The sequence below is a fragment of the Acinonyx jubatus genome, chromosome D2 (assembly GCF_027475565.1).
Source record: "Acinonyx jubatus isolate Ajub_Pintada_27869175 chromosome D2, VMU_Ajub_asm_v1.0, whole genome shotgun sequence".
Classification (NCBI taxonomy): Eukaryota; Metazoa; Chordata; class Mammalia; order Carnivora; family Felidae; genus Acinonyx; species Acinonyx jubatus.
The window spans coordinates 11,788,465-11,800,843 of NC_069393.1; the positions used below are offsets into that span (position 1 = coordinate 11,788,465).

Below are 12,379 nucleotides of genomic sequence, written 5' to 3' on the forward strand. Positions count from 1 at the left end.
GAGAGAGAGAGAGAGAGAGAGAGAGAGAGAGGGAGGGAGGGAGGGAGGGAGGGAGAAAGGGAGGGGCAGAGAGGGAGGGAGAGAATTCCCAAGTAGGCTCCACGTGTGCTCCCTCTCTCTCTGCCCCTCCTTCACTCAGGCTGTCTCTCTTTCTCTCTCAAAGTAAATATACTTAAAAAAACTGGTGAAGGAGACTATACATGTGTGAGGGCAGGCGGGATATGGGAATCTTCTCTACCTTCTGCTGAATGTAGCTATCAATGAAAAGTGGCTCTAAAAAATAAAATCTATTAAAAAAAATCCACACCCAACTAGTATGATATGCGATGGTAAAAGACAAAAATTTTCCTCTAAGGTCAGAAACAAGACAGACAGGAAGTCTGCTTTTGCTACTTCTATCCAAAAAGGCATCCGTACTGGAAAGGAAGAAATGAAGTTACCTGTTTGTAGATGACATGTTCTTATATGTAGGAAACCTTAAAGATTCCACAAAATTGTTAGAATTAACAAATTAAGTAAAGTAACAGCATACAAAATTCAAATTCAAATATCTGTTGCATTTCTGTACACTAACAATGAACAGTCCAAAATGGAAAATTCCATTTACAATAGCATTGAAAAAGAGTATCTATAAATGAACTTAATCAAGGTGATACACAGAGAAAACTACAAAACACTGTTGAAAAAAATTAAAGACCTAAATAAATGGACAGACATCCCACATTCGTAGATCAGGACTTGATATTGTTAAGATTTCAACACAATCTACAGATTAATGTGATTCCTATCAAAATCCCAAAAACTTTTTTTTTTGGGGGGGGGGGGAGCAGAAGTAGAAAATTCCATCCCCAAATTCATATAGAGTCTCAAAGAACCCTCCAAGGCCAAAACAATCCTGAAATAGAAGAACAAAATTGTAGGACTCACAATTCCTGATTTCAAATTTACTACAAAGCTACAAAGTGTGGTACTGACACGAAACAGACACATGTCAGTGAACTAGAACAGAGACCAGAAATAAATTCTTGTATATAGGGTCAAATAATTTTTTGACAAGTGTGCCAAGACCATTCAGTAGAAAAAGGACAGTCTTTTCAACAAATGGTGCTGGGAAAAGTGGATATCCTCATGTAAAAACATTAAGTTGGACCCTTATTTTACACCATACACAAAAATTACTGAAAATGGATTAATGACCTAAAAAAAGGCCTAACACTCTAAACTCTTAAAAAGGAAACATGAGAGAAAAGCTTTAGGATACCAGTTTAGCAATGATTTCTTGGATGTGTCACCAAAGACACAGTCAACAAAAAGATAGCTAAATTGGACTGTATCAAACTTTTGAACATTTTATGCATCAAAGGACACTATCAACAAAGCAAAAAAGCAACCCATAGAATGGGAGAAAATATTTGCAAATCACCTGATTAATACCCAGGATACATAAAGAACTACTAGAACTCAACAACAAAAAAATAAAGCATTCAATTTACAAATAGGCAAAAAACTTAGACATTTCTCCAAAGAAGATATTCAGTCAATAAGCACATGAAAAGATGTTCAATGCAAATCAAAACCACACTAAGATATCACCTTACAACCATCAACATGTCTAGAATCCAAAAGAAACAAGGGCTAGCAAGGATGTGGAGAAAAAGGAACCCGTATGCATTGTTGGTAGGAATAGGAGTATGTGGAATATGAATTCCACAGTGCAGCCACTGTGGAAAACAGTATGGAGGTTCTTCAAAAAATTCAAAAGAGGGGACACCTAGGTGGCTCAGTCGGTTAAGCATCTGACCAAGCCCCACACTGGGCTCCGCACTGAGCATGGAGCCTGCTTCGGATTCTCTCTCTCCCTCTCTCTGCCCCTCCCCTGTGCACACGTACGTGCTCTCTCTGTCTCTCTCTCAAAATAAACATCTTTAAAAAGTTAAAAATAGAAATACCATATGATCCAGTAATTCCACTCCTGGATACCTAGCCCAAGAAAACTAAAACATTAATTCAAAATGACACATGCACCCCTATGTTTACTGCAGCATTATTTATAATATCCAAGTGTCCACTGAGAAATGAATAAAGACATCATACACACAAACATAATGGAATATTACTCAGCCATTAAAAAAAGTAGATCTTGCCATTTGTGACAACATGGATGGACCTAGACAGTATTATGTTAAGTTACAGACGTCAGTCAGAGAAAGACAAACACCATATGATTTCACTCATATATATAGAATCTGGAAAACAAAACAAATGAATGCACAAACAAAAAGCAGAAACAGACCTGTAAATACAGAGAACAAACTGATAGTTGCTAGAGGGAAGCGGGTAGGGGTACGGACAAAACAGGTGAAGGCAAGTGGGAGATATGGGCTTCCAGTTATGGAATGAGCCAGGGGTGAAAAGGTACAGCGTGGGGAACAGAGTCAATGGCAGTGTAACAGTGCCGTGTGGTGACAGACAGTAGTTCCACTTGTGGTGAACATCACATAAGGCACAGAATTGTCCAGTCTCTATGTTGTACACCTGAAACTAATATAACACGTATGTTAACTATATGCCTCCTTTAAAAAAATATATCACTTAGCAAATATACACAAAATTGCATGCCCCAAAGATCAAAAACCACTGGACATTTTCTGGAACCTGTGCCATACTTGTCTAGGCTCAAATTGAAAAAGAAATATTTTTTTAATGTTTATCTTTATTTTTGAGACAGAGAGAGACAGAGCATGAGAGGGGAAGAGGCAGAGAGAGAGGGGGACACAGAATCGGAAGCAGGCTCCAGGCTCTGAGCCATCAGCACAGAGCCTGATGCGGGGCTTAGAACTCGTCAACTGTGAGATCGTGACCTGAGGTGAGGTCGGACACTCAACCGACTGAGTCACTGAGACGCCCCTAGACTCAAATTTAAAAGAGGAACAGAGGTTGGGGCGCCTGGGTGGCGCAGTCAGTTAAGCGTCCGACTTCAGCCAGGTCACGATCTTGCGGTCCGTGAGTTCGAGCCCCGCGTCGGGCTCTGGGCTGACGGCTCAGAGCCTGGAGCCTGTTTCCGATTCTGTGTCTCCCTCTCTCTCTGCCCCTCCCCCGTTCATGCTCTGTCTCTCTCTGTCCCAAAAATAAATATATGTTGAAAAAAAAAATTAAAAAAAAAAAAAAAAGAGGAACAGAGGGAGGAGGAGATGGAAGGCCTCCCATTAGGTGGTAAAAATGTAATACTCAATCTACTAGATGCTTAAATAGGCCTTCCAAGAAGGGAGATCATAAGCCTCAAATTTAGACTTTGGAAGTTGTCTCAAGATAATTATATAGCCATTGTATGCATGCATGCTGAAAGTATTGATGCATTCAATGTGCACATTTTAAGTACCTCTGTTTCTAAGATCCTTTTAGCATTTCTTCATTTTTTAAAACACCAGGCCTCCTGGTTAACAAGATTTCCCAGAGCTCTGGTTCCTAGCAAATGAAGAAATTACCAGCTGTCATACCCCAAAACTAAGAAGAATGGGAAAATCTTGGTAAGATTCTAGCTAAAATAAGGGTTCTTTTATGTTTCATCCCCTCCCTCTGACTTTGAAAGAAGGGGTTTGCAGGAGAGGTCAGTTACCAAGGGGAAGGGAAGTTTCTCAGGTCTCTGCTTCTGTAGCTGAGATGTGTGATTTCTCCAAGTTACAGCGGTTTAAAATAACGACCGGGGGGGGGGGGGGGGCGGGCACCTGGGTGGCTCAGTCGGTTGAGTGTCTGACTTCAGCTCAGGTCATGATCTCACTTTGGTAGGTTAGCGCCCCGCGTCGGGCTCTGTGCTGACAGCTCGGAGCCTGGAACCTGCTTCGGATTCTGTGTCTCCCTTTCTTTGCCCCTCCTCCACTCACACTCTGTCTCTCCCTCTCTTAAAAATAACTAAACATTAAAAAAAAATTAAAAAATAAACAAAAGATAAAGATAGGGAAGAAAAAAAATCCACAATGAGATACTACTTCACACCCATTAAGATGGCTCTTAAAAAAAAAAAAATTTTTTTTTAAAGCCCAGAAAATAGTAAATGTTGAGGATGTAGAGAAATTGGAACACCTACACTTGCTGGTAGGAATGAAAAATGATACAGCCACTGTAGAAAACAATACGGCAGTTTCTCAAAAAATTAAACACAGAATTACCATTTGGCCCAGCCATTCCATTTCTGGGTGTACAACCAAACGAACTGAAAGCAGGGACTTGAACAGATACTGGTACACCTATGTTCACACCAGCATTATTTACAATAGTCAAAAGGCAGAAGCAACCCAAATGTCCATCAGTGGATGAACAGATAAACAGAATGTGGTATATACATATAATGGAAGAGAATCCTGACACAGGCCAGAACAGGAATGAACCTTGAAGACGTTATGCTAAGTGAAGTCACATGCTATGTCACACTAAGTCAGTCACAAAAAGATAAATACTGCCTGACTCCACTTAACATAAGGTACCCAGAATAAATACCAAAGACAGAAAGTAGAACACTGGTTGCCAGGCTGAGAGTAGGGGCACTGGGAAGTTCCTATTTAATGGGTACAAGGTTTCAGTGTGGTGATAAAAAAAAGTCTGAGATGGATACTGGTGATGGTTGCCCGATGTGAATGTTCTTAATGCCACTAGTATACTTAGAAATGGTCAAAATGGTAAATTGCATTGTACGTATTTTATAGATATATATATATATGTGTATATAAAATTTTACCACAATAAAAAAAAAAATTCATCTCCAGCTCTATTCATTCATCTGTTCCTGGGTCTTCTCCAAAAGTAACCATCCTCAACTATCATATCCTTTTTCCTGGTATTTAATTCGGCATTTCTCTATAATATACATACCACTGCTTCTTACAGGCTTATCAATTACCTGCCTATCTTCTGCCATGGTAGATGAAGCTTACAAAACCAGAAACACCTCCACATTTCACTTCTCTGAATCCCTACCTTCAATGGCAATATGACAATTTGCGGTTAAGAAGCCAATCGGCAGATGTTAACATTTGCTTCCTAACCCAATTCACTATATTTCTAAGAATCTATCACGTTTTCCCAAAACACTTCAGTATCCATTTATCAGTTCTACTTCTTATTTTCTTCTTTGATGCCCTCTGTCATACTGCTCACCCAGAACTAGCTGCTCTTCAGCCGGTGGCACAGGTGTCATCCCTGGGCTTTCCTCTGCTGCTTCGGAGTTGGAGCCTCAATTTACCAAAGCCCCTTTCTCTTCTTTCATGGCTTATTCTCTTGTTTTGTTAGAACACACTGTCTAATAATTTTCTAAGAAATGTTGCATGGATACAAGTTTTTGCTGTTGTTCTCGAATGGCTTTCTTTCTTCCTCTTGCACTTTGGCTGGTGGCTTGGCTGGATACAGAACTCTATGCTGAACGCAAACGTGACACACTGTACCTCCATCTTCCATCATTAATTCTTCCATGCTGAGAAGCTGGACGTCATGGATATTCCTAATCCCTCCTACATGACCCTGAAAGCTTTTGAGACATTCTCATTATTTCTGGCATCATTAAAGAAATTTCAGGGGTGCCTACATGGCTCAGCCAGTTGAGTGTCCGACACTTGATTTTGGCTCGGGTCATGATCCCCAGCGTCGTTGAGAGGGAGCCCTGTGTCACGCTCTGTGCTTATGGGAAAGAGCCTGCTTGAGATTCTCTGTCTCTCCTTCTCTCTGCCCCTCCCCCCAGGCACATGCTCTCTCAAAATAAATAAATAAACATTTAAAAAAAAATAAATTTCATAATAATTGCCTGGTATAGACCTGTTTTCATTCATTGGGCTTGGCACGATATAGCTTTTTTCAATCTGGAAACTCAAATCCTAAATAAATTTTCTGGTGTTTACCTATACATGGTATATAACCTCTGGTGTACACATGTATAGGATAAAACATTTTGTTCTCTGACATACAGGATCATATGGCTATCAGCTTTGGAATCTGACAGACTGGACTCAACGCTTAGCCTCACTACTTAACCAGCTCTGGTACTTGGGGAAGCTAACTTCTTTAACACCATATATGAAATGGGGACTTATTAAAAACTGTAGTTTTTTAATAAGATGACACATGTCACCTGGGTGACTCAGTTGGTTAAGCGCTGACTCTTGATTTCAGCTTGATTTTGGTTTGTGAGATCAAGCCCCACATGGGGCTCTGTGCTGACAACACAGAACCTGCTTGGGATTCTCTCTCTCTCTCTCTGCACCTCCCCTGCCCTCTCTCTCCTTCAAAATAAATAAGTAAAATAAAATAAAATAAAATAAAATATGACACATGTAAACTGTACAAAAGCAACATATGTACGTAAATAAATGTAAAATACATGTTACCTATTATTAAAATATCAAAAACTGAATTGGTGCAGATACTATAAACACTGTCAAATCTGTCAAGACTGCCATTTTAAGAAAATAAGACCAACAAAAGAAGTGGGAGGCAGCCAATGGGTAGAGCTTTTTCTTTTGGGGTGATAAAAATGTTTTGGAACTTCAAAGAGGTGGTGGTTACATAACATCGTGAAAGTACCAAATGTCACTGAAGTGTACACTTTACAATGATTAATTTTATGTTATGTAATTTTCACCTCAATAAAGAAAAAAAAAGGAAGCAGGGAAAAGAAAGGCAATACAAGGAAGAAGTCAAAAGTTGTTGAAAAGGGAGAATGGAATTGTTATTCTAAATTATTTCGAAGCTTTCCTCTATATAATCTCTTTTTAATTTTTTAACTGAATAACCAATAATGATAATGTTGGGATGACAAACACTTCCTTTTCAATGGAATATCAACACATAATTAAGGTTGATTGAGAAATCAACATATAATTATAAGAATATGTGATGTTTCTTCAGGGAGAAAATGTATAAAAGAGGAAAGCTGGAAGCTGCACCTGAATCTGTAATACAGCCGCATATATATATGGATAAAAAGGCTGAGAGTATAGAACACAATGAATAAAGTCTTTTTTTTTTCCTTTAAAAAGAAAATCATTATATATCAGAAGACTAAGCTCAAAGCATTTCCTTACAATAAATATGGGAACCCACCCACATCTAACATCGTTCCAATAAAACGGGAAGCAAATTACTTCCTACTGATTTCAGACTAAGGGGAAATATTGTTCTATGCATCTTTTTTCATTTTCAACACTTCCCAAATTATGCTCCAAGGAACACTGTTTAGAAGACATTATTTAACATATTAAAAGAAAAGAAAGAGAGAAGGGGGAAGGAAGGGAAGGGAAGAGAAAAAAAACAGGAAAAGAAAAGCAGCATATTCAAATTTCACTCTTGGGAGAGTTACAAGGCATAGTAGTATATTAAAGGTTCTGCAGTAAGAAAGCCAGTTCACGACTCTATTAAACCTACATTTGTCTGATTTATTAAGTAAAGAACAGTTCTTAAGCTATGTCTGTTAAACACATAATTCATCACTTTGTTAAAGACTGCTCAGATTTATACCAGATAACATATAAATTAGGGTAACTTCAATATTAGCCCCAGGGATGAGATTACCACACAATAATCAATTATCTGAATAAAACATTGTTTCAAATTACCAGCAGTTTAGAGCAAGATCTTAGGGGCAATAAAGGAGGAGGAGAGAAGGTGGTTAATAAGAGGAAAAGAAGAAAAAACAATCTGGGAAGAGTTCAGCTCTTCAACTTTCTTTTTGAGATGTCGCTGTCCTACCCTGTCAATTCTGATTGCTTATTAAACAAAACATTTGCAGTTAAGACAGTTAAAAATTTCAGTTTTGTTCACTTCTCCCCGACTTTTTACTTTTTTGCATCAATTCCTGATCCTAGGAGGTAACCTCAAAAGAAGTTAAATATTTGTCACTTGAGTACCTCAAATATAAAATTTCACGTTGCCATTAACAAACCATATCCCCAACAGTTAAATACTGCATAATTTAAGTAAAGGCATTTGCAATGTGAGTTTCTTTTACTCAAAGCAAAGATGTTCAACACCAACAAAGTATGAACCTGGCATAGTGTCTCTCCTTTGGGGAGAAATCATAGAAAACACATGGAATGAGAGGGCAAAGGAAATCCAACTGGAAATATTTGTTGAGAGAAAATTTACAAGAATAAAGACACATTTTTCACTGAGACATTATCATCTTTGAGCCAAAAAGGAATCACTACTGATTATTACTACTGTGTCCAATACCGTGGGAACCAAACAAGAAAATCATTTAGGTACTAGAGACAGCCATTCCCCCTTGGAGAAGTTAATTCTAACAGGCCAATTACTTGGAAGTTACTTATTTTTATTTTATTTCACAGGAAAAACCACAACTATCTTCCTGGTCACTGTTCATCCTCTCTCTCGCAGAAGGGGAGTGGAGTGAGCAACGGAAGCCAGCAAAGCCTCACTAGCCATTTATCCCCCAATCACAACATGTGGGAGGGCAAGACAAACCAGGCACAGCATAGCTATTATATTCCACAGGTAATTCCTCATCATTTACGTGCTATTACCACTGCCATTACCATAAAGGTGACAGGATCAGTTGGCTAAAGCAACTACTGGCTAAATAAAAAACCATGTACATAAAACCTTTTTAAGGAATAACATTTGAAAAAGCCAAGAACTGGACACAATAAGCTAGATACATTAAAGCAGGCAGAATAAACTTCAATCTTGGTTACAGATTACAAATTAAATTTGGGAATCCTTTTTTTTTTTTAATAACTTTTTAACGTTTTATTTTAGAGAGAGAGAGAGAGAGAGCGTGCACGAGCAAGCATGAGCATGAGAGGAGCAGAGAGAGAGGGAGACACACAATCTGAAGCAGACTACAGGCTCTGAGCTGTCAGCACAGAGCCCGACACGGGGCTCGAACTCACGGACAGTGAGATCATAATCTGAGCCAAAGTCAGACGCTTAACTGACTGAGCAACCCAGGAGCCCCAAATTTGGGAATCTTAATTCAGTGTCATTAATTCAGGCGAGGGCTATGAAGTCAGAAGATGACATATCAAAATGCTTCCCAGCAAAATATTTTCTTGGTGAAATTATTACAATCTAAGGTCTGAAAATGAAGTGTACAGATCCAAAAACTGAATTTGATCAGTAACCTGAAAGATGAAAAATCAGCCTTGTGACTAACAAGTCAGAAGAAACTAATTCAGTCAGAAGAGAACAAAGAGAACCAACCAAAACTAACATGCCAGGTTAATTTACCACGAGGATGATACCCTTACAGTGATCAGAAAACTTGTCCTCTACCCAGACTATTCATACTCCTTTTCCAGTTGAGTACTAACCTGATTTGATTGAATCAGTACTTGGTTGGACACAGAATGACAAAGCAGTAATATAAGATAGTCACCCTGGAGGATATCTTGCCTAGGTCATAAGGAGGCCTGAAGAACACTCCTGCACCACCGCAGAGAACACAAGTCTGGTGACTGCACGACTCCTTTTCCAGATCCTCCTCTCCTGATTCAAAATTTACGTCCCTCATTCTTTTCTCTACCACCCACATTTTCTGTACATGTGTACTGTCACTGACTAAACTGTATCACAGTGTTGCTCTCATGGATCTGTGATGGTAAGCATCCTTCCAACTGTGTCCCACCTAACTAGGAGAAAACAAATTTATTTCCCTATTTTCAAGTTCTTAAACAGCACTTCTAACAGTCTCATGTAGCTATAACTGTAATACAAACTACAAAGAAGTAGTTTGGGGTTTTTCTGTAGTTTTTGTAGACACTGACATTTACTAATTCTGCACAGAACAGAAACACTACAAAAGTCCAACTGGACACGACTCAACATGGCAAAATTTAAATATACATTGGTTCAAAGCAAATTGGTAAAAACTTACCACTTAGAAAAACAACTTGTGGCTCACTCATATAAGGACACAGGTCGGCTCATGTGCTTAAACAACTAATACAAAAGGACTCTACATCTGCATAATGCTTTACAAAGTGCTCTCCCACTCACTGTAACATTTAATTCCCAGCAAATATTTAAATTCAAAGTCTCCAAGAAAGAGATTTCTGAAAGAGCATAAAGGGAATAATCCAAAATTTTAAACTTTAAAAACCATTAAAGTTTCTACGGACATTTACAGTTAGTTTTTCATACATATATATTTTTTATTTGGAATGAGAAAATTTATTGAGACTACACAGCAGACACAAATTTCTTCTCTCATGAAACACATGATGTACTCTTAGGTTATAAATGTATTAAAATCATTTAAATGGGCCTTGAGAAACATTGTTCGGAACTGAATGATAATTACACTTAGAAAACTATTCACGTTTACAAAAGAGACAAAGTCAGACTTTGGTTTGCCCACCAACTCCTGTCCAGACCCTCTACCAAACACTTATTCAAACGCTTGGTACATTTATGCCCTACTATAAACTGTTGTATGTAAAAAATACATGGTATCAGTTATCTCCAACTTAGGTTGAATAAATTTAAGTGAATGAATCCGCTTGATGTTAAACCTAATCCCCTACTGTGAAATAAAAGACAAAACCATAGTGTAATGGAATCCAGACATTAACTTGGTTAAGAAGTATTGTACGGAGTCCACAAAATTATATCACATACACCTGATCATGTCAAAGGTCAGTTCTTATCGACAGAGTTGTATCCCACTGAAGTCCATTAAATAAACAAACAAAAAAGCAGTACAGAGCGCCAACATAATAAAAATAAAGTTTACCTCACAAGGACATCGTTTTCTATGGTTTAGAAATCTTCTCTAAATGAAAATACAGCATGAATACATCAATAGTTGAAACAGAAAATTAAGAGTTCTTACCTTACTACATCATCAATATTGTTCCTGTATACGCCTTCAAGTCTTTCTGCAGGAAACCCCATAGCAATAATGTTTGGATAAATATCTGAGTACTTAGGTTAAGGAAATATCTGAAATATGCAAAAATGCAAACTACGTGTAAATGTTTTAAAGCATTAGCTGATTATAAAAATTACTATACCTATGTTAGCAAAAGACTGTCAAATTTATTTATTTATAAACCATCATGCATAATTAAGAAACACAAGTGAATACATTAATTCCGAAAGAATTATATCAAAATAATTATATGGCAAAATAATTTTCAAATCCCTCTACCTAGTACATTAAAAATGCCCTCAAGGAAAAAACTTAACTTCCACATTTACGGTATTTAGGCATATGTACGTGAAAAACAAAAACCTCAGACTTTATAAATCACCGAACTCAAGTTATCTTGGGACAAAAACCAAGTATCAAAATAAAAACAAAAATAGCTACACAACTTCTAATGTTTTCATGGATATAAAAGGCACCATGGCATAGAGAAAGGGAGCTACAATTAAGAATTAGGAAGCCAGATTTAAGACCTGGCTGTTCATCTAACCAGTTGTATGATTTTGACATGTGACTTAAACATTTGCAGGCTTCAATTTCCTATTCCACATGATTAGGCTGAAACAACCACAGTGATCTCTTCCAGTCCTGGGTATTTGCAACTTGGTAATACCGAACTAAGGTACAAACTTATTCTCCCTTTCCATCAAGGTAATCAACATTTAGCATGCCATTCTATTCACTTATGTCACACACTATATTTGGCATAAAAACTTCTGCACTCCAGAAGCATTAAAACACACACACACACACACACACACACACACACACACACACTCTACATTTCTATGTATTTTGGATCATACCAGCACTAATTTCTTCTTGAGATCCACTATCCATCTCTTTAATCTCGTAATTTTCTGACATGGACCTTCCAAAACAGCCAAGCTAATCTGCCTCAAGCCTCTCTTCAAAACCATCCCTAAAGTGTTCTGTCTACTTCTGGACCCATTCATTTTTCAAATACAATTCAAAATTCATCAAAGCCAGTGCCCTTTTCTAGATCTTTTTTCCTTCACTTTCCACCACATTCACATTATTGAGTTGATCTCAGTATTATTTTCAATCCAAAAATAATTATCGAATTACTAAAAGCTTTTATTTTAGTATCAGAATTTTTAAAAGGTTTTATCCATAGTTTTGCCACACACTGATTGAACAGACCTAACAAATATTTTAAGAAAAAAGAAGCACAACATACACAGTATACTACCTTTTATATGAAAAAATACTTACTGTTTGGATGAAATAACATTTACACACGTATTTGCTTGAATTTGAACTTTCCAATGCACATGTGCACACCACACACACACACACACACACACACACACACACAACCGAGAAACTAATGCAAATGTTTGCTTCATAGAGAAGGGAGGGGGAAGGGAAAGGGGAGAAGCATACACTAAAAACAGCAACAACAAACCTGACTAAAGATCAAATTGA

General features: G+C 37.7%; 1 protein-coding gene across 2 annotated transcripts in view; it reads right to left on the reverse strand.

Annotated features, from left to right (window-relative positions):
• PTEN (phosphatase and tensin homolog) overlaps positions 1–12,379 on the reverse strand; it is a 91,837-nt gene that overhangs the window by 55,496 nt on the left and 23,962 nt on the right. The window contains exon 2 of one of the 2 annotated variants that reach the window (XM_027049876.2): positions 10,835–10,919. In XM_027049876.2, coding sequence (XP_026905677.1) covers positions 10,835–10,919 — 85 coding nt within the window. Of the gene's footprint in view, positions 1–10,834; positions 10,937–12,379 lie in introns of those variants that run through there. The other variant, XM_053207352.1, reaches the window with a different exon arrangement.